General features: G+C 40.9%; 1 protein-coding gene across 4 annotated transcripts in view; it reads left to right on the forward strand.

Annotated features, from left to right (window-relative positions):
- Nucleotides 1–23,543, forward strand: part of LOC149239873 (Exostosin family protein) — a 135,892-nt gene that overhangs the window by 36,877 nt on the left and 75,472 nt on the right. For 3 of the 4 annotated variants that reach the window (XM_089373563.1, XM_089373562.1, XM_089373565.1), the window contains 2 exons: nt 11,871–11,935; nt 12,024–12,774. In XM_089373563.1, coding sequence (XP_089229689.1) covers nt 12,247–12,774 — 528 coding nt within the window. In that variant the 5' untranslated portion in view covers nt 11,871–11,935; nt 12,024–12,246. Of the gene's footprint in view, nt 1–11,861; nt 11,936–12,023; nt 12,775–23,543 lie in introns of all 4 variants that reach the window. The other variant, XM_089373564.1, reaches the window with a different exon arrangement.

Here is a 23,543-nt window from a genome sequence, read left to right on the forward strand (position 1 = left end):
TGTAGTGTGCTGCTATAACCTGAAAACTCGGTCACAACCCCGGATATCTTAACAGCAGATGTCACCTTCTCAACGGTGGACATGTATGTGTCTCCTAGCACCTCATCAATGGATGGTCCTATGGGTGTATGCTCTACTTTCTCCCCCAAGGTGTCAACTGGTGCTATCAAAGAGGCCTCCAACAATGGTGACTCTTGTGCCACACTGGGTATACCATTGTGATCGTCACACTCCCGCGTTTCCTCTTCCTCAATCTCCTCCTCAGGCCCTGATGTCTAAGACTAGGTCTCCACTAGCAAAATCATCTCCTTGACTCATCCTCTAACTGTCTCTGGCCTGCTTGCTCCTTTTCAAGAGATCTGGTGCCCTGATTCTGTTGGCTTTCCCCACATAGTGTAGATGGTTGTACTCCCACGGCTTGTGCACCTCTAGTGTCTATGTTGTAAGGACAAGGATGGATCTGGTCTGACACCTTCCTCAACTGAGCCAACCTCTCATTGCTCCAGCGGATTCCACCCCAGAATTCTTGCATACTAAATCTCCCTTGAGCCATGGGTAGTGTATGGTGTAACTTGTCACTGTGCATACATGCCCAAATTTCCCATGATCTTACTGGTTACCCACAACTGGGCCAAGATCATGCTCTGATACCACTGTAATGATTTTAAATAGGAAATACAAGTGATAACAATAAATATTCTACGTAGCAAAATACAAAAACAAAATGTTTAGCAGACACCCATATAAAAACTGTAAATGGAGAACTTTTGAGCCATTTTATTAATTTTTTGCAATCCGAATACAATAGATGATGGAATGGTGCACCTGGGCTTGTCTCAATGGATAAGAAGGACCAAACCCAAGTAGGAAAAGGGCTGAGTTGAAGGTTGCCCAACTGCTGCACCACTCTGAACTGTGCTGCCCAAAAAACTGCTACTCTACTGAAGTTCGAATGGCTGGAATGGGTACTAAAACCGCCCAGAAAGTTATATCCTTTTAACCCCGAACTCCTTGGCCAAAACCCAGAAAACCCAGAAGGGATTTTAGCTGGTTTTGATTTTGTTTTTTTGACCCCCTTGGAGCCTCACCCCAGCTATGGCTGTCAAATTCGACCTGCTGGAAACTGGTTGCAAATCCACCTGCAAACTCCTCCAGAATGTTGGGTTTACCCTTGCTGCCCAACTGCTCTCCAAGCACCACGAAATTCTGCCGTGTGGCCTCCGCACTCTCTCGGCCTAGAAATGCGAATTTCTGGAATGCTGGCTCAGCTGGTTGAAAGCTCTAGTGAAAATGCCTGTCCAACGCTGCTACCCCAGCTCCCTCACCTCTTAGCAAGCTGTGTGATCCCTGCTGGTCTCAAACTCCCTCTGTGTGATACCTCGCTGCCCAGAAATACACACTCCCTTCCTTTGCGTTGTTGCTGATGTGTGTCACTGTCCCGGAACTCCTGAAAACTCTTGTAGAACAGCCTCCCTAGGGCGGGCACGATGGTCCCTCAAAGTAGAGGTTGAATCTCCCGCATGAGAGACTCGTGGCTATAAATAGTCGGTAGACTCGCTAAATAGCAGAGTGAACAAATGTGTGTTTGTTTGCAAATGTTAAAGATGAAAACAAAATGAGAGCTGATCCCTCTTTATAACTCCTTGGCCCCCCTTAGCCTCATGTGGGCCCCTCCATTGATTCATTTGATTTTCCCTCCAAACATATCGATTGGCTAATTCGAACTCCTATGTGGGTGGCCCCCACATTCCACTAGCAGCTAAATAAAGTTGATTTGGCCCTTAAGTCCCTAAGTCGAAAGTGTGGGGCCCTCTTCCTTAGTAAAAAGTGTGCAAAATTGTGTAGTAGCACCCTGTTACTAATGTGTTTGAGAAGGGACATGACAAAGTGTAACCTATGCCATAAAGGAAAGGAGTGTAACTTATGCATTAAAGAGGTGTAAGAGGAATGTTTTTATGACGAGTCATTAAAGTGTGTAAGAGGTCCATAAGAGCATTAAAGAGAGAGAGGAATGAATCCATTAAGAGAGAGAGAGAGTAACATATGCATTAATTGAGGGGAGTTACATATGACATGATTGAGAGACTTGATTTTTTTTACTAATAATATAATAATATCATAAAGAGGATAATGGTAGTAATAATAATAATAATATTGATGTGAAGTTGAAACCTAAACAATTGAGATTGATTAAGGACAAGTTAAGTGAATTTCTACCATGTATATATCATTACAAATTGATGGAAGGTGACTTACTATTTTTGGAAAGTCATGGTTGCAAGGATAGACATGCCTTTCTATTTTTAGAAAGTCACTTTAGAAAGTTCAGAAATGAAATTCTATTCAAGGAAATTAATCCCATAGTTGTCAATTTTCAACACCTTTCCTGTCTCCTAGACACTAGAAAATACTAAGGAAAATTCCTGCGGACTCATGCTCTCAAATATCTGCTGATATCCTGCAGTTTGATGCTTCCCTAGCTTCAAGGGAGAAAATTCATCCCATAGCTTTCAATTTTCAACATCTTTCCCGTCTCCCAGACACTGGGAAATACTGAGGAAACTTTCTTCGGACTCCTGTTCTCAAATCTTTGCTGATCCCCTGTTCTCAAATCTTCGCTGATCCCCTGTTCTCTGATGCTTCCCTACCTTCAACTGCGCCCTTGCTGAATAACTGCAATTGGGTAGTTGAACTGCTCAACTCATTAATTGTATCTTCTCCAATCCCTTTGCTCTTATAATCTCTCGTTGGAGTCTCAATGGCCATGATTACATCTCAACCGATGGCTAAGATCAATTTGACTTCATCAATAGAAGCCTCTAGAGCAAAATCAAACTTCCTTAATTAATTCACTTTAATTAACCACTTTTCCTAAGTTAGACTTAGGAAATATTTTAATTATGGCTAATTAAGTTAATTAAGGTGTCTTCAAGTCTTTTTTCACGAAACCTTTTCTGCGTTTTGGAGATCTTGTGTTCTTTAGTTTCTCAGACACAATCTGAAACAAGAACACATGTTTGATGCTACCATATTCAAAACTAACAATAGTTTGTTCAACAAATTCCCAGATCCCATTTTCCATCAGCACTAGTGCAATTCTCCCTTTATAGGGACTGAAGTTGGATGCACCCTCAAACCTGTCTTCAAACCGTAGTCCACTTGCAGCCATTCTCCCAACTTCCAAATCAAATGCTCAAAATCCCAGGAAATAACTGTTGGAAAAATCCTTTTGCTGCTATAAACCCCTGTGACAAATCCATCTTCCTTTTCCTCTGAGTTTTAGTGCTTTGGTACTATGCTAATTTTAATACCATTCCTGATTTACTTTTCTCAACAATTATTTTATACTCGGAAATTATTTCACCCAGTAAATTCTTTTTTCTGAAACTGCTGAAAATAAATACACTAGTATTTTAAATTCACAAATTAAATTTGCTACAGAAATAAAACAGAAAAATCAGCCACAAAATTTTCCTTCACTTTAATTAACTCAGTAAAATTAGGGCTCCCTTTACAGGGAATTTATCGTCAGAGAATATACTAAAAATTACAGCACAATAGAACCTGATTTTTGGCCCACTGGGATTTTCAGCCTCTTGAAGAATTTGGCCCATTGGAAATTCTTGGCCTTCACTTGCAAATTCAGCCTCCTTTTCGTCAACCTGTATGGCCCCTTGTGCACTGGAGAATTTGTCCTCCTTCCCTTGCACAAGCTTGGTTGGGTAAATTCGGCCCCTCACAAATTTTGACCTTCCAAGATTGCGGCCTCCTCTTCCTACAAACTCGGCCTCCTCTACTCCTCCCAAAATCACCTCAGTGCACACCTCTCTTCTCTTCAATCTCTCTTGATAAAATCTCTCTCCCAAGCATTCTATGTCTTGATTGTGTGTCTTCATCCTCCCCATTAGGATTCCTTTTATAATTTCATTTTGAGCTAAATCCCTAACCCCCAATCTTGAAAGTGATAGATGGCTAGGATTAATTCCTAACCAACTTAGATCAACAATAGAGATCTGATCTAATTCACTTAAAGAATTAAATTATTTATCCTTAGAAACTTAGCCCAATAGCCAACATCAATCAATTAAATTAATCAATGTGCTTTTCCTAAGTTAGACTTAACAAGGAAATCATATTAATCACCTACTCCTCATGAGTAAGCACCTAAAGAGGATTTTGGACATCTTCCGCATGCTTGACACCTAGCCTATTCAGAAGCACTTGTCCGAGCTATAAACGTCAACAGTTTGGAACTTTGTAGCTGAAAACTCATAACATAGCTTTGCAAATTTTTTTCATTAGATTTGATATTGAATGCATTGGATAGGCATTCAAAGTTCCTTTAACTTTATCCCAGTTTTGCTGAGGGATTGACTCGATTTTTCACCCTGAATTGGTTGGAATATTCAGACTTTTTGACTTTTCTTGAAGGATTAAATCCAGTAATGGGGGTTCTGTGGCTGATAGATACTGCGGATCATCACCTTGAATGAGGGTGATTTTGTGCTGAGTTGGTGTACTTTCTTTGGAGGATTCCGTCATGCTTGACAATAGGTTATATCAGGTTGGATAAATGCTTAGTTGGAACTCTGTTTCGTGATTGAAAGTTTGCTGTTCTCAGTCAAGTTAGGTGCCTGCCTTAGACTCGGTTGAAATTGCCTTGGTGGGTTATATAATTGGCTGTTAAGTTCTTATTTTGGATAGATCGTTGTACTTGGAGACATGTTATTTTGAGCAAACTCCAGAACCTCCATGAACACTTGTGCATTATAAAGGAGATGTGTCATTAAGGGAAGGTTATCACTATCGGGAGTAATCATTACTGGAGTGTTTCTTTCTTTCGTAAAATATGTCTTATATTTACAAAAATCAGAGCAAAAGTGGAAGGGTATATACAATGGGCCTTATATTCCCTTCAATAGAGCTACAAATCCTGAATTAAAGTTTTAATAAACTACAGAATCTAAGATTTGAACATCCTTAATCAGCAAAGCACCCTCGGCCAACAACTGGTGACATAGCTCATCCTGCAACATAACATAAAATGAGCACAGAGAGATAACCTCAGCCTCAGAAACAAACCAACACTGAAGCTTCCGAAGGGTGAACAAGGCAGATATTCTCAAGCACTGCCAGATCCTAGTGAGGAACAAGCAAACTAAATAGCAGCAGTCACTAAACAATGCTGCTTGCCAGTGAATCCAACCCTAACAGAAAACCAAGTAATGGTCCTGAAAGAACATCAAATAGCTTCTAGCAAACTGGCACTTCCAAAAAATAGTCTGGAAGCAATGACAAATAGGACAAAGTCCAACTAAAAGCACACTTTTTGCTAATATGACTTTAAAGGTGATCCCCTGATAAAAACAAGCCAAGCAAAAACTTGTAGCGTAAAAAATACCTGAATGCACTAGACATTGTGAAGCCGATGCACCTACATGTATTCTAGATCAATAGACACTCATCTTGTACTGAGGATCGGTGCTAAGGAATGTCTTTTGATGTAACAAGGAGTAAAGTTGATGAGAGTGATACTATTGGTAGGGCTGACCAAAGTTTCAACCCCAATCCCTCCAAAAACGTCCTAGCATCCCAATGATCATTTTAAATAGATCGTAGAAAGAAACAAGCCTTATCAACTCTATAATTGAATGCTGATCAGGGACGACGAGGTCATATTTATGAGCAAGGAGTCAAGGACGACAAGACTTTCTAGGACTGAGTAGCTACATCCCACAAGTCTCCCCAAAAGAAGATGCCTTTCTTGCTTAGTTGACGAGCTTGAAGGCGAGGTACTTCAACAAGGCAAGTGCTGTAAGACTGGATCAACTCAAAATAGGAGGACATGCCAAATCCCAACTTGCCCTGTTGCCCTCCATGTTCTGTTAAACCAATCCTGCCATTGCTCTCTAAGTTGACCAAGTTCTCCTAAAAGTAAGTTGGTCCAAAGCTTAGAAGAGATTAGGGAAAGAGATAATATCCCACAAAGCAAAAGGTGATTGCAACCTTCCCCACATGTTGCATTGACAACACCCTATTCCGAAACAGTAGTTGCCATGGAGTGTCACCCTCTATGTCATGTCCCTTCTCAAACACATTTGTAACAAGGTGCTGCTACACAATTTTGCACAATTTTGGCTAAGGAAGAGAACCCATCATTTTCGACTTAGGGACTTAGGAGGCAATTCGACTTAATTTGGTTGCTAGTGGAATGTGGGGGCCACCCACATGGGAATTCGAATTGGCCCATTCGAATAGCTTGGAGGGAAAGTCGAATAGGTGGATGGAAGGGCCCACATGAAGCAAGGGAGGCCCAAGGAGTTATAAGGAGGGAGCAACGCTCATTTTGGGATTCATTCATACATCTTACAAACAAAATCACTTGATTGTTCACTCTGTTGTTTAGCTGAGTCAACCCACTGTTTAACCATAAATCAATCAAGCGGGAGATTCAACCTCTACTTCGGGGGACCATCCGTGCCCGCCCTAGAGAGGCAGTTCTACAAGGATTTCAGGAGTTCTGGGGCAATGACATAGCACCACCAACCAGCGCAGAGCAGGAAGTGCGTATTTCTGGGCAGCCAGAGAATACGCAGAGGGAGATAGAGGCCAACAGAGATTAGATTGTTTGCCGGAGAGTTAGAGAGCTGAGATAGTAGCAATAGACCAACATTCTTGCTGAGTTTTACAGCTAGCAGAGCCAACATTCCAACAGTTCGAATTGCTAGGCTAGTGGACAACACAAAGGCCACTTAACAGTTTTTCGTGGAGCTTAGGAGCAGGTTAGGCCAAGATCTCACTCGGGAAGTCAGGGATTGGATAGCAAGGGTCAGCCCAACACTTTGGGGGCATTTCTAGGAGGATTTACAGGCAGTTTCCAGCAGGCCGAGTTTTGCAATTGCAACTGAGGTTGGGCTCCAAGGGGGTCGAATTTCAGAAGTCTAAACCAGCCAAAATCCTTTCTGGGTTTTTGACAAGGATCCCAAATATAAAGTTTCATAATTTTCTGAGCACTGGAGGTGGGGTTTTAAGCCGTATCTTTGCAGCAGACAATGTAGAATTGTTGGGGATTGAATAGTGCCTTTGGGGGTCGATTTTGGGAAGTCCAAATTGGGCCAAACCATTTTTGGGTTTTTGTGGGTTTTGGCCAAGGAGTTTGTGGCTGAAGTTTCATCATTTTCTGAGCACCGGAGGAGGAGTTTCTTGCAGTCCCTTTCCAAGCAATAGTGAAGTTTCTGGGCGGCGCAAAGCATTAGAGAAGCAGTGATTTCCAGTATTTGAGATCATTGTATTATCACTTGGGTTCTGTCACGCTTGCCATTGAGGCAAGCCCAGGTGCATTCCTCCATACTATTGCACTTGCTCCATTGATTAATTAAATGGCTCCGCTGGTTCTTGATTCCAGAGTTTTTATGAGCATTTGCTGATTGTTTAAAATTTTTGTGCTGTAAATTGTTTTTGCTTTGCATATCACTATTTATATAAGTTTGGAACATTACATTCTAAATGCCTCACCACCCACTTAACAGCCAGAATGGAGGCTTAAGTGGCAACACCAATAAAATTGAGCCCCCCCTCATCCTTGGGCATAGAGCGCACTTCCATTGGAACCAAAAGAAGGCCCCTCTTACCACCATATTTATACCACAAATATGATCTGTAGATATTCTCTAACTTTCGAAATTGAGCCCCATTAGGTAACCAACATGAAAATTATGAAACATTGTAAAAGTGTGAGGCCTGCAAAATCTATCCAATTATTCTCAATTTCCAAACAAAGGGGATGTCCTTATGTTGCCAAGCATGAAATTTCCTCCAGAATCGTTGAAGATACCAATCCGATATGGAAATAAATGATGGATCCACACCAAAGGAATGTCGAGATATCTAATAATCACCCTAGGCCGAATATATGTCCGTGTTGAGGGATCTAGTTGACTGTTGGGATGAGAATCAAACCCAACCAGTTAAAAATCATTCTTGTGATCATTGACCACTACACTTGAATCCAAGAAAATTGTATCTAAAGAGGAATGGGCACCATCCATCCGACTCTTCCTCAACACTAACAGAGAGGAGCAAGTCATCAGCAAAATGGTTATTAACCATCAGGGATGAAATACCCCTCACTTGCCCCTAAAGATAAGTGGATTCCAACAAAAATCCAAAGGTATTGGTTGTCAAAACATACAAACATGGAGTGAGAGGGCACCACTGGTGAATAGATCAGTTTAGTGGGATCCAAGGGGACAATCAAGTATTGACTGATACCATAGCCACATATCTAGGACCAAAACCCACACAGTCTACATCTCAGTGATAAAGGCCCAATCCACTTGGTCATAAGCTTGGGTGAAATCAATCCTCAAGAAAAGAGATCATTGGCCAATATCCCAAGCCTATTCTAGGGCTTACCACATAGAAACCACAATCTCCAAAACAAATCTCCCTTGCACAACACTCATATGCTCCTGCTGACCGACCTTCCATGCCACAAGAAGGATCCTTAGAGCCACTGCTTTAGCCATGATTTTGTAAAACCACACTAACTAATTAGCTGCCAACTCCCAATGGTATCCTTACCTGAGTTTTTGGGGATGAATTTGATCAGCCCCTGATTAAGAGGTTCATATAGTCTGCCAGAAGTGAAGACCTTAGCTGCCAAGTGACAAAAGTCATCACCAAATTGTATCCAACATGACCTTGTAGAATTTACAGGGAAGGACATCTATACTTGGAAACTTACCATTCTTCATAGCACTGAGAGCTGCAAAGAAATCTTCTTCTGAGAAATCCCTATGCAAGTTATCCTTGTTACCAAGAGAGACCTTGTGAGGAATAACCTGTAAAAGGCATTCATAGCTGCCACTGCACAATCTGTCAAAGCATAAGAAGAAAAATACTCTAAAAATGTAACCCAACCGTACCTAAAAGCTTAGTTGGATCATCAGCAAGATAACCATCTGTGCGATGCAAACCAAGGACCCTATTTGCTGCCACTTTCATTTTCAGGAAGTAAAATTAAATTTTTGAGCCATTATCTCCTTCCTGAATTCATGGCAAACGAGAACAAACTTTAGCACCTCTGACAATTTACTCCTCCCCCTTATGAAGTTATGAACTGCTATCTTCAAATGTGCAGCATTGCAGCATCCTTGTGAAGGAACACATTATGTAGATCCTCTTCAAGAAAAATGTGCACCTCCTTAAGGCTACACTGAGCTTTCCACAATTGCTTCATCCTCTTATGTGCCATCATTTGACCCCATCCTCTCATGACTTTCATATTCAACAAACAACAACCTCCTGCTAAAGAATCCAGCCTTGCTTACCCACAGGTCTTGGAGAAAGAGTCCAAACCCTTTGAACTAGGGCTCGGAAGTCAGCTGAATCCAAATTAGATACATTTAGCTTCAATAAAGTTGACGGTGTCTAGGTGCTAGTTTTGAGAATTTTTCTTTCAGAAGCAGAGCACTTTTCTTGTGGAGTTTTCTTGGATATTTATCAAACCATCCTTAATAGGGGATTTCCTGGGAGAAAAACCTGTTTAGGGAAAAAACCCTCTGCTATTTTTATCAGCTTTTACTTTAGAACACATCTACAAGCATAAATACAAGGATAATCAGGCAGAGCGTATCATCAGTTCCATTATTCACAACTCTTCAGCATTTGATTTTTCTTGTCTTCTTGTCCAAGTCTCTGAGTCTGTGGCACCATCTTGATAGTTTCACAAGGTAACAAGTCTAATTTGCGAAGTTGTTTGGCTGTTGAGAATTGCATATTGGCCCTCTTTGCTTATGATCTCAGTATTTTACGGTATCTTCATTACAAAGAACTAATTTTGTATTACCTTGCTAACTTTCTTCTTGTTGCTTTCTCAACTATCCACTGAATTTGGCATCAGTCACCTTTTTAAACTCTGAATTTCAAGTTCCAAGTTTTTCCTAGGGATACCTCCCTGAGACTAGCATGTACTAGTTTTGAAGCAAGAGGTGCATTAGTGGCAGCGGTGCATTTCCTAAATGGTCATTTGATCACCTTTGGGGTTTTTTTGAAGGGACAAATTTGAGTGATAGCATGTGGGACTGTTGTGTTTGCATCTGACAGATACAGTGCTGTTGTGTATAATAACTCCTTCAACGGACCAATTGACCTACCACTGGGCCATGTAGCTGCCATTAATAGATACCCAAAGGACTTGTGTAAGAGGGTAACAGCTACTTAGAATCACTGCAGGTTGGCTAATTTGACAAGCAGTCATAGAGATAGTGATGGACAGAGGGAGCACACAGACCTCAACCTTTAACAGTAGAAAATTATAACAAAATAATGAGCTTACATACTGATCCATAATCATCTATTGTACATTCAGAAGAATGAATCTAGGATCAGGATAGGTTGCTTATATTAAAAATTGTAATAATTCACAATTGAGACGAAAGTACAGAATTTTATAATTTATACCAACAGACCTACCCTAAACAGCATCCTTAATATAATCTATTTTAATATACAATACCTGCAGATGATTTATATGAATACGATTTGAATTCAAGTTTTAACAGTCAAGGGCTATGACATGATTAGTGTTAGGGCTGCTGACTTATACAATCTGCTTGGATTGTAAATGCTAGTTGAGGAAGGTACCTGGGAGGCAACTGTAATTACTCACGGGTATTTTGCCTTCTTTATCTCAAAGGGATCTCATATCTTCTTTTATGTGTTATGTTCCTCCATAAGAGCAAGTCTTCCAGGCAACAAGTCCTGTCTATTGATTGATAGTGTACTAATTCTCAAGGGTTTGGTTGATATCTTCAAATTAAATTTAGGATTTCTTTTTCTTTTTAAATTCTTTCATGTTCATTTTGTTTGTTACCTTCAGGTAGACATTATCTCCTGCATATTGTAACCGTTTGGATGTTTCTTTGTAATTCTTAGCCTCTTAGTAGAGCTTGGTATTAGAGCAGTTAGATGCTTCTAATATTAACCATTTCTACAACGCCAGCCCTAGTTAGGCACCTAAGTGAACAATATTCTTGGTAAGTTCTAACTAGTCAAATTCTAGTGAACAAATGTCCTTAATACATCCAACAAGGTCTTCCAATCAAATTGAACTAATTGAAGACTGTAAGTTTTAAATTGATATCATGCAGCCACTGTTAGTGACTTCTGGCTGCAAGTCTTGACTCTTTTCTGTTTAACTTATTGCTTAATCACTTTCGTAGAAATAACATGGATGAAATTTTGATTGTCTGGGATAGTTATTACTAATATCCAAAGGACCATCAACATGCTATTTACAGAAAAGGTGTTCCATGCTGTCTTATTCTCATGAGTACTATACTACCCATTTTTCATGGGTTCTACCCAGAAGGACACAGCACTGCCACTCTGTCTTGGGAGTAATGCTCATAGGACCATGCCCTTCCTTATGCTCTACAGATGTAATGGAAATCTTTAAGCCATCTATATGGCAGACTACAAAAGATAAGTAAAAGTATTGAAAATAGTCAAGGACCACTCCTACTCCCCTTATTTTTCTCTTTTAAGTTTTAACACGTGAATCTAGAATTTAGCATGTAATCATTAAACTATGCTGATGCAAATTTAAAATGTCCGTGAAAACATATAAATTTTGATCTCTATTTGAATGTTATATTCCCGTAACATTGGATCGAATTCTAACGCTGCAGTGTCTCATGTTTTTATATCAAATCCTGTACTCACTGATGAATTAAATATGTTTATTTTGTCAATTTTCTCAGGCTAAGATTGAAAAAATTATTGTTAATTTGACAACTTTTTCTAAAGTTTAGAGTTGTTTCCAAAGCTGGTATTTTAACTTTGTTATCTGTACTTAGTGCTTGCAGATAGTCAACAGTGGTGAGGTTGGACATGAGAAAGGAGGAAAGCCGAAATTCAATTCCATCGAATGGTATTGCCTTGTAGCTTGAGGTATCTATACTGATTCTTTTTTCCTGTCAATTGATTCCCTTTTGACGTTTTGCTTTGCATTTATGCAGAAAAAGTATGCAGGAATAATGTTTTTCATGACATTAAATGGCTTCCCATATCTCAGAAGATACCATGCTTATAGGAAGGAGATCCAGGATGATATAATATGAAATGCAGAATTCCAAGTGAATATGGTGTTTCTTTCATCTGAATTCAATCCCTGCTGGCACATTTAGCCTCAAGTACACTGTACATAGGTTCTGTGTTACCGATTAGGCACGTTACTTGAAAATGTTTGGGGGTTGGGCCATAAAACCATTACCATGCTTATGCATTTTTGTCTTATTAATACTTTCCCTTTTCCTCACTACACTTGATCTGAAAGGCTATTTTTCTACAGAGTCTACCACTTTTTCCTACACTCCTCTTATTGAACAGCATTCACGTCCTAATTATAGGGGTTCACATACTGTTCGATGTGAATCACCATTGAAGGTTTACATGTATGACTTGCCTCGCAGATTCAACCTAGGAATGCTAAAGAAAAATTCTTCTGATCTGGATTTACCATGGACAAGTTCTAAAATACCCCCTTGGCCTCAAAGGTCTGGCCTCAAAAAGCAGCATAGTATTGAATACTGGATGATGGTTTACCTTTTAGGTCCACAAATTGGTGAAGAAGGAGAAAGAGCAGCAGTTAGAGTTGCAGATCCTGAACAGGCTGATGTCTTTTATGTGCCATTCTTTGCTTCACTCAGCTTTAATACTCATGGGCAGAACATGAGGGATCCGGAAACAGAGATTGACAAGAAATTGCAGGTTCTTTTTTCTATCTGTGCATCAGATTACTTCTGCTTTTGCATCTTTCCTTAGTCCTGCTGAAAGGAGGATCATACCTTTTGTTTTCGAGTTAAAACACTTTGACTAGGCATTGGTTTGCTTTCTGTAGAAGAAAATCTTTAAGGTTTTAGAGTCTTTTGTAAGAAACATGTATTAGAATATATTGGAAATAGGAAATAGTTTTTTGAAATGTGGAAATTAGATGGTTCTAGTTTATGATTGGTGAGAAGGAGCGATTTGGAAAAATACACTTGGGTTTCATGGGGAATTGTCGGTTACGAATTTCAATAAAAAACAAAAAATAGGAAAAAAACGACAAATCACTTGCTAAGGAGGAAGCAGTGGGGTGATGGATAGTTTCATTTTTTGACAATAACTTTGCATTAATTATAGTTGTACCTTTCTCATATTTCTCCCAAGGCATCCCTCTTGTCTCCTCATATGAGGACTGCTCTTGCTCCGGTGGGAGGGTTGTGACAGAATGATCTTAATTGGATCGTTGTCAAAATCTCTTTGTAAACATTGTAATAAACATTTTTTTTTTTTTTTTGGGGAAGTTGATTAATGTTAGTAGTATTGGCATTGATGTCAAAGGTGTTTTCATTGGAGCAATTTTTCTACACTACATATTCAAGGAGAGCAGTGTTCTTGTGTCAGCTGAAGGTTTCCTGCTCACAAGGTTTGATTCTTGCTACACGAGTTCAGTTCCGGATTAGGTATTATACGTTATCATACTTCTAGGTGTCTTGGTGCAGATCGAGCACATGGGTCTTGAGGATCGAAGACCTGAGATGGTTGTATGTTGCTCCATTCATGCTCAGAGGTCACTGTGAAGTAGTGTGAATCTCGGTCAGAGGTCTGGTCAAACTATTTCCTTGTGCGCAGGCAGTTTGCAGACTTCAAAGATTCAAACCACGCAGATTGCTACTGCAAAACACCCAGATTCAAAGCACGCAGATCGCTACTGCATCCCTTGTAGATTCAGAGCACACGGATTGCTACTTAGTAAAGTGGAGAAATGAAAATCAGCGGCTAGAACTCCTTCAAGCAAGAGCATTATATATTTTTTTAACTTGTAAAGTGGATGCCTCTCAGTAACAAGAGGCACAATGTTTGAATGTGAGAGATGCCCTATGTTAGGGTACCTGCAAATGCAAGAGCGATTTGAACCTATATACAATTCGAGTTAACTAGAAGTCGACGGAGGTAGAAAGATCCTAGTCAAAATGTAGTGTGAAGACTTGTGCACCAACACCCACAAAAGAATATGGGTGATGGAATTCAAAGTGTGAGGCAAATCCAACTTCAATATAGTTTGAGAAAGTTGTCAAATGAAATTCTAAAAGTTTGTTGTTGACTTAAAGATCAAAATTATCACCAAGAAGAGATCACACTACAAGTTGAGGAGATCCATTATGAGCAGTGTTTGGAGCAGGATGTAGAGATTGGGATTCAAGGAGGAGCAACAAAAATGCTGAAAATTCCTAGGACTAAAATCAATATAGAAGAAAGGGTGTATTGTGACAATTGCAGTACCTCTATTGTTGACTACCACAAAAGATGGCCAAATTGTTCTTATAATGTCTGCCTGACATGTTGTCACGAGCTTCGAGAAGGTTGCCAGCTAGGAAATGATGAAGCAGATTTAGCTCAGCAGTGTTTGACAGATAGATACTTATTTTGACTTGCTTCTTGTGGGTTTTGTGTTGATTTTCTAGGCAAACAAGACTAGTACAATTTTTCAAACTGATAACTATTTCCAATGATACAATTTGACTTCTGTTAAAATTGGCAACTAGGGCCAAACTCCATGTGGGTCATCTTATTTATGGCAGTTGATATTTTTCTTGGATTCTTCTCATTGAGAGGTGTAGGATTGATCTAAAGATCATCCGATTTTGATTAGTATTTGTAGAGATGTGAATTTATTTGTATTATGGGAGAATTCGTGAAGGTCGGCCAGCAACCAAATTGCCCCCACTTATGCTCAACGTTTTAGTATAAATAGAGGTGCCTTGAAAGTCATTTAGACACACACTCTTCTTGTGATCTCTTCCTCTCCACTTGTCTTTGGGTTTTTGGTGGGAGGAGAGATCCTAAGAGTCAACGCTGCCCTAATGGAGAAGGCTCTACGCTATCTTAGGAGATGGGAAAGCTCTACGCTGTCATGGAGGACAGCCCTTATCTCAGCCTCAAGAAGCCTTAATGATGCCCCATGGAGAAGCCCTAACATAGCCCTAAATGCAGTCACAATGTTTCCCTAAACACAGTCAAGAAGAGGACCTTAACGCTGTTCTAGGCCGCAGGAAGAGAGGGGTCTTGGACAGCATGGAAGCAAGGGTCCGAAGTCTGCTACAGGAGGCCGAAGCTGAGGCAAGTGCAGATTGTTTGAGGGCTGGAATCTTGCTGTTTCAAGGGCTGAGAGAGCAGGCTACTAGGCCGAGTCTTAGTAGGGCAGTACGCTATTGTTTTGAGATTGCTTGGTCACATTTTATGGAGGCAGAAGCTACAGGAAGGCTGTTGTGCTAGGCCGCAGGCCATAGCACACAGTTAGGGACTGCATGAGGGCTGTCAAGGATGGACAGTGCCCTAAGAAGGCAGTGTGGCATGGGAGGAAGTCTTCCAAGATGGGCTGCAGTCCTTATGAGGTTGGTTTGTTAACTGTGGAGTATGTTTAGGGCTGCGTAAGTGCCCTAACCAGGTCTGCAGCAAACAACAGCAAGCAAACATAAATGACAGCAGTGTTTTGTTTAGGAGGGCTGTTAGATAGGACTGTCTTGATGCCCCAACCAGTCCATGATGAAGGCTGCCCCATCTGCTCTTAGAATGCTATCCAATGCAGCAAATAGAGAATCTCCTAATAGTGAACTAATGTAGTGCATGATAAGATGTGACAGCGTTGCAACAAGGTGCAACATGATGTTGAATGTTGCTGCATGATGATGGGCATATTGATGAAGTGTAGTGTAGCATGATGTGTGCAGCACAAGTGTAACAAAGTGCAGAACTGTGATAATGAATGCTGCAATAAGATGCAGCATGATGGGCACAGTAAGGTACAGCTTGATGATGCAACACAGGGAGGTGCAGCATGATGATAAGGTACAACATGAAGGTGCAACATAGTGAGGTGTAGCATGATGATAAGGTGCAGCAGTATGATGTGTGCAACATGGTAATGAGGTCTAGCATGATGATTGGGTGCAGCACAGTGAGGTGCAGCATGGTGATGGAGTCACCTTGGATCAGTGGAAGCAGTATGCCTTCAACTCAGCTCAGATCAGCTACCTCATATGCTATCTTCTTAGAGAAGATCTCTGCTCTTATTTAGATAAGTCAAAAGGTTGACTTTTGATGTATATGTACTATCTCTCTCTTTGCTGAACTATTGAAGAACATATAAGAAGAATTGATCAAGGGTTTCCCCACAATGGGGTTTGTCCCTGGCTGGCGCACATCTTGTGTCCTCTTGTCTTGGCTTGTTTTTTGCGATTTATGTTTATCTTCTATTTGCATTTTACTATCATGCTAAATGTGATTGCTAATCTGGAATTGATATTGAGCTAATATGGAAAATTGAAGTAAATTTGCTATCAGCATAGAACATACCTAAAATTAACATGGTATTAGAGCTGAGGTGAAGACAAAGCCAAGCAAGAGTGAAAGAGCAATCATTGAAGACAGTTGCAAAGGACAAAAGGCTCAATGGGTTCCTCATCCCACTTCAAATTCACTAAGGGCTAAGTTGCAGGAAACGTGGCCCTAGGGGTCGTTTCCTCCCGGGAAACGAAACGAAACCCGGAAACGCGTACCGTACGACTTGGAAACGCGTTTCCGGCCGTACTGCCACGTTTCCCGAAACGGAAACGTGGCAGTACGGTCGGAAACGCGTTTCCAGGCCGTACGAGCCACGTTTCCCCAAATTTATGTGTTGCTTTTTAATTTTTTGTTTTTTTTAATTTGTTTCGCCTTGCATCTCGTAGGGGTCCAGAATACAACAATGGTCCTTCTAAAGAATGGGATGTGGATGCAGAAAATCCTGATTTGGATCTCTCTCTTGCTGCCCTGAATATTGAGGCCGAATCTGATAGTGGACTTGGTGCATCATCTTCTTCAACACTACCATCCACTGTTGAGCATTGTGCTGCTTCTATTTTTGATGAGGATTGTTATGATGAGGATTAGTCTTTTGTGACTTGTCTCTATAGTTCTTGCAGCCTTATAGTCTTTATTGTACTTGCAGCCTCATATACTAATATAAATAAAGGTTGATTTTGGATTTTCCTATTTTTTTATTTTCATTATGTGATCATTCATGACTCATGAGTAAATGTGATGTAAATTTAATCTTAATGTTTAAATGTAATAAATTATAATCATATAATGTAAATGTATCATTCATGCTTTATGATTGCACATATATATAATAATAATTTTTAAATATTTTTAATATATATATATATATATATCATATATATTCGCGTTTCCCCGTTTCCATAATTTGGGGAGGTCGCGTTTCGTTTCGCTTCCCGTTTCGGAAACTCGTTTCCGTTTCGCCGTTTCGTGCAACTTAGACTAAGGGTGAAGTCAAAGCAACGAATATTATCCTAGTGGCGGAGTGGAAGCATCTGATGGCCTACCTAAAGATCACTTCAATGGGAAGTCCGGATCTAAGGGGTGGAAGGAAAGGCATATGCCTTGCTTGCAATAAGTTTGGCCATTATGCGAGGGAGTGTCCAAATAGAAGGGACACATCACTTGATGATGATAACAATCATTCTAGGGGTATCTTCAATGATCGAAGGAATGACAGGTACCACGACAAAGGAAAAAGGAATGCAGGTCATCAAGGAAATGGTCGACTCTTCAAAGAAAGCAAGGAACTCTAGGTATGAAGAATCAAATGTTTTTTTTGAAAAGCTAAAGGAGAATTATCTTATATTGGCCCTCTCCACTACTTCTCCTCTAGACTCTTTGGGAATCTGGCTTATTGATTGTAGTGCTTCAAGGCATTTCATCGGATTGAAGGAAACTCTCTCTAATTTGGTAGAGATGGAAAACAATCGTGGGGATTATACTTGGAGTCAATGCCACCTATCCCAGAAAGGGTGTAGGGAATGTTACCCCTCAATTGAATGAGGGCAGCACGATTCATTTACAAGAAGTTCTTTATGTACCCAGTCTCAAGAAGAATTTGGTGTCCATTTCAGCAAGGGAAGTCAAAGGTTTCAAGGTGGCATTCATCGATGGAAAGGTACGTGTTTGAAAATGAAATTTTCAAAGATGATTTTATTCTTGGGTTCAAGGTTGGCAATTTGAATCAAGTTGCAGGAAGTCCATTATGGACTATGTCAGTTGACACATCTCTTCTATGGCACCGAAGGTCTGCTTATTATGGGGCCCTACTCGATGTGAGTCAGATGGTGACAGGGATGCCTAAATTCAAGAAGAGCATGAAGGTACATGTCTAAGATGTACCGAAAGAAAATATTAAAGGGGACCATTCCCCTCATGTAGCAAGTCCACAGGTTTGGAACAACCTGAGGGGTTTGAGATTCATGATCAGGAATCTCATGTATGCAGGCTGAAGAAAGCTCTCTATGATTTAGAGCTAACACCCTAGGCTTGATATGAGAGGATTGATAACTGTCTGATGAAGCTGAGATTCATTAGGAGTGAAGCCGATCCAAACCATTGCTTGAAGGTTGTGGATGATAGACCTCTCATACTGGCACCTTATGAGGACGACCTCTTTTGATAGGTGTAGACCCTCTCATTTGCAAAAGTAATAGGGAGTTGGATTCTGGATTTGGAATGGTGAACTTCAAGCCTGTGACTACCTCGATGAAGCCTAACTTTAAGAAGTTATGCAATAGTGATGCCATACCTGATTTGGGAAATGCCTTTGAGTTTCATAAACCCATTCTAGCATTGATGTTCTTGGTGAACTCCCATCCGGATATATGTTTTGCAGTTAGTAGGTTGAGCTCATACATGGTTGAGCCTCACTGGATTGGTGCCAAGAATCATTTGAGATATCTTCAGAGCACAATCTCTCATGGATCGAGATACGCTGCCGGAAATGTGAAGCTGCATGGTTATTCTGATGTTGATTCGCTGGCAGTATGGTGGATCGCAAGAGAACTTCTGGATGCTACTTTTCTTTGGGTTCTACGTCGATATCTTGGATGAGCAAGAAGCGGAAGTTGGTTGCTTTGAGCATCGCTGAGATCGAATACATATCTACGAGTATGACCTCGTGTAAAGCTACCTGGTTGAGGAAGCTCTTCAGTGAGCTGTTTGGACACATGTTGGATACCACTGTGATCTTCTGTGACAACCAGAGTGGGATTCGTTGTTGAAGAATCCTGTATTCTATGATCGCTCCAAGCATATAGACATTAGGTACCACTTTATTTGGGAGATGGTACATCGATGAGCAAGAAGGCTCCATCGCATTGGGATTGATGTGCAGGTCGTCGGCATTCTGTCGAAGCCCCTAGGAAAGGTCAAATTTGTGACTTTCTGAGAACGACTAGGAGTCGTGGAGAGACTCTCTCCTAAGGGTCCTATATGATATGGACATTGAGCTCTGGGAGCTCCAGGGGGCTTGGGGGTACATTTTGGAGTGATGAGCAACCACAGGGTGAGTGGTTCAAGTCTTCCCCTAGTGGTTTGCTTTGTAGGCAGGATGAGTGGTTCATCCTTCTCCTGCTGAGAAACAGTCATAGGGTGAGTGGTTCAGCCTTCCCTTAGTGATTTGTTGTGTACAGAGTGAGTGGTTCAACCTTCCCTTGGGATAGCCCTTCTAACATGTGGGTAGGATGAGTGGTTCATCCTTCTCCTGCCGAGACATCGTATCCATGCAGTCTGGGACTCATGGGAAGTACGTCTCATTTGGCCAATGAGCAGGGAAATGAGGACAGGGACCATAGTAGTACCGATGGACGCATCGTGTTACTACTGTACTCCCTATGCTAGGATGATATTGATCTGGGATGAAAGAAATTGACTTCGGGTCAGTGTGAGTGGTTTGAGACACTCTCTTTTGGAACTGACTTCGGGTCAATAAGAGTGATATAACTTACTTTCTTTTGGAACTGATTTTGGATCAGTAAGAGTGCTATGAGACACTCTCTTCATATGGGACTGACTTCGAGTCAGTAGAGAACGGTATGAGACATTCTTGATCAATTCTTCTTCTTCATGGTTCAACAGAGCAGAGCAGTGCAGGGCACTGATGGTAGAGATAGCATTGTCTGGCAGATGGATTAGTGGATGGAGTTCTCCCTAGTTGAGAGGGAGTGTTAAAATTGGCAACCAGGGCCAAACTCCATGTGGGTCATTTTATTTATGGCAGCTGATATTTTTCTTGGATTCCTCTCATCGAGAGGTGTAGGATTGATCTAAAGATCATCCGATTCCGATCAGTATTCATGGAGATATGAATTTATTTGTGTTATGGGACAATTTGTCAAGGTCGGCCAACAACCAAATTTCCCCCACTTATGCTCAATGTTTTAGTATAAATAGAAGTGCCTTGAAAGTCATTTAGACATACACTCTTCTTGTGATCTCTTCCTCCCCACTTGTCTTTGGGTTTTTGGTGGGAGGAGAGATCCTAAGAGTCAACACTGCCCTAATGGAGAAGGCTATACTCCTTAGGAGATGGGAAAGCTCTATGATGTTATGGAGGACAACCCTTATCTCAGCCTGAAGAAGCCTTAACGCTGCCCCATGGAGAAGCCCTAACATAGCCCTAAACACTGTCACAATGCTGCCCTAAACGTAGTCAAGAAGAGGACCTTAACGCTGTTCTAGGATGCAGGAAGAAAGGGGTCTTGGACATCATGGAAGCAAGGGCCCAAATTCTGCTATAGGAGGCCAAAGTTGAGGCAAGTGCATATTGTTTGAGGGTTGGAATCTTGTTGTTTCAAGGGCTGAGAGAGCAAGCTACTAGGCCGAGTCTTAGTAGGGTAGTACACTATTGTTTTGAGATTGCTTGGTGACATTTCGTGGAGGCAAAAGCTATAGGAAGGTCATTGTGCTGGGTTGCAGGCCATAGCACACAGTTAGGGACTGCGTGAGGGCTGTCAAGGATGGACAATGCCCTAAGAAGGTAATGTCGCATGGGAGGAAGTCTTCCAAGACGGGCCGCAGTCCTTATGAGGTTGGTTTGTTATCTGTGGGGTATGTTTAGGGCACCCTAACCAGGTCTGCAGCAAACAAGAGCAAACAAACATAAATGACAACAGTGTTTTGTTTAGGAGGGCTGTTAGATAGGACTATCTTGATGCCCCAACCAGTCCATGATGAAGGCTGCCCCATCTGATGTTAGAATTCCATCCAATGCAGCAAATAGAGAATCTCCTAACAGTGAATTAATTTAGTGCATGATAAGATGTGACGACATTGCAACAAGGTGTAACATGATGTTGAATGTTGCTGCATAATGATGGGCATATTGATGAAGTGTCGTGTAGCATGATGTGTGCAGCACAAGTGTAACAAAGTGCAACTCTGTGATAATGAATGCTGCAATAAGATGCATCATGATGGGCACAGTAAGGTACAACTTGATGATGGAGCACAAGGAGTTGCAACGTGATGATAAGGTACAACATGAAGGTGCAACATAGTGAGGTGCAACAGTATGATGTGTGCAGCATGGTAATGAGGTCTAGCATGATGATTGGGTGCAACACAATGAGGTGCAACATAGTGAGGTGCAACATGATGATAAGGTGCAACAGTATGATGTGTGAAACATGGTAATGATGTCCAACATGATGATTGGGTGCAGCACAGTGAGGTGCAGCATGGTGATGGACTCACCTTGGATCAGTGGAAGCAATATGCCTTCAACTTAGCTCAGATCAACTGCCTCATATGCTATCTTCTTAGAGAAGATCTATGCTCTTATTTAGATAAGTCAAAAGGTTGACTTATGATGTATATGTACTATCTCTCTCTCTGCTGAACTATTGAAGAACATATAAGAAGACTTGATCAAGGGTTTCCCGACATTGGGGTTTGCCCTTGGTTGGCGCCACATCTTGTGTCCTCTTGTCTTGGCTTGTTTTCTGCGATTTATATTATGTTCTATCTGCATTTTACTGTCATGCTAAATGTGATTGCTAATCTGGAATTGATATTGAGCTAATATGGAAAATTGAAGTAAATTTGCTATCAGCGTAGAACATACCTAAAATTAACAACTTCTTTAGAGCATTCCGATCATTCAGCAGTTACACATGAAAAAGTTCAACCATTAACTTCAGTAGAGCAATAGAGATCACAGAAAACAATAAATCAAAAGACATCGAAATTTCTTGGGACAAAAGCTCACAAGGGGGATAATGCGGTAATCTTTCTTTTTGAGAGAGAGTTCAATTCATCAAAATGTACATCAAAATACTCCAATCAATATGCCAATCTCTGAACTCAATATTTGCCAAGTCAAAATAGTCAAAGCAGAGAGAGAGAGAGAGTTAATGTTGGTCCATAGTCAAAGTCTGCACAAGAGCGCTGATTTTCGTTTTGAGGCTTCTGGTCAAAGGGTCCGAAATTTGGCCTGTAATTCCTCAGTCAAAGTCTTGGTCAAAGTACAGAAGTTGACCTGCGGTCAACTCTATGTCATCAAGCTAGAACAAGAGCAAATCTTTGGTCAATCATAGTCAATGACCACATAAATTTTGGTCTTCAAACCTCAGTCAAAAAATGGTCAAATCAAAGAGAAATGAATTAAGTCAATGCTGGTCAAATAGAGGTCAAACTTTGGTCAACGTAGAACTTCTTCTCCTCCTCCTTGCATGTATGAACAGATCTTCTTTTGTTGGTTGAATGAGATGTGATGGATGGATGGCAAATGAGGTTAATTGAATGCCAATATATATGTATGCTAGGAGGTGGGTTTTTGACCTTGGGGTCAAACCCCTTCAAGTATTGAGGTCGACTTGGCCAATTTGAAAATACATAATTTCTCCTTTGTTTATGCCAATGAAAATACCAATTGAAGCTACCAATTTTCAACACTCCCTCTTAGATAGGGAGGTACTTTTCATTCTCTCTCTCAAGATCAATCTACCCGAACAATCCATTGGTCTCTTAGTAAAAACTTAAGGAAGAGATCAGATGTACAAGTCTCATCATAAGGAAAGATACATGGCATCAAACTCAACCCACAAGCCAAAACCAGTGGTATCAATGTTAGAACTCAACAGACCATGGGATCAATCAATATCGTTCATGAGGCCAAACTCTCCATCCATAAGCAATGGTTTCTCAGTCAAACACAATGACCCAAGAGAGTAATCCAAGTCAATCTCTACGACCATTTCACTGGTCTTTCAGTCAAACAGCATGACTCAAATCAAGATGAAAATCAGACTCTCCGACCATACCAATGGTCTCTTGGTCAAACCCAATGACCTAAGAGAGTACACAAGGTCCATCTCCCCGACCATAAACAAGGGTCTCTCGGTCAAGCTCAATGACCTAAGGGAGGAATCCCTATCTCAATATCAAACTCCCCAACTATATAGTCTCTCGGTCCACGACCCAAGGGAGGAATCTTGATCTCAATGTCAAAAGGGTCAATCTCCCTGACCATATGGTCTCTTAGTCAAATGCAATGACCCAAGGGAGAGTACTCAAAATCAGTGTCCCCGACCAAGCCTACTGGTCTCTCGGTCAAACACAATGACCTAAGGGATCACTCCAAGCCTTAAAACCAACCTCCCCAACCA

Source organism: Pinus tabuliformis, chromosome 8, assembly GCF_031772625.1.
Source record: "Pinus tabuliformis cultivar Carrire ecotype Pingquan chromosome 8, CPIR1, whole genome shotgun sequence".
In the NCBI taxonomy this organism is placed as follows: Eukaryota; Viridiplantae; Streptophyta; class Pinopsida; order Pinales; family Pinaceae; genus Pinus; species Pinus tabuliformis.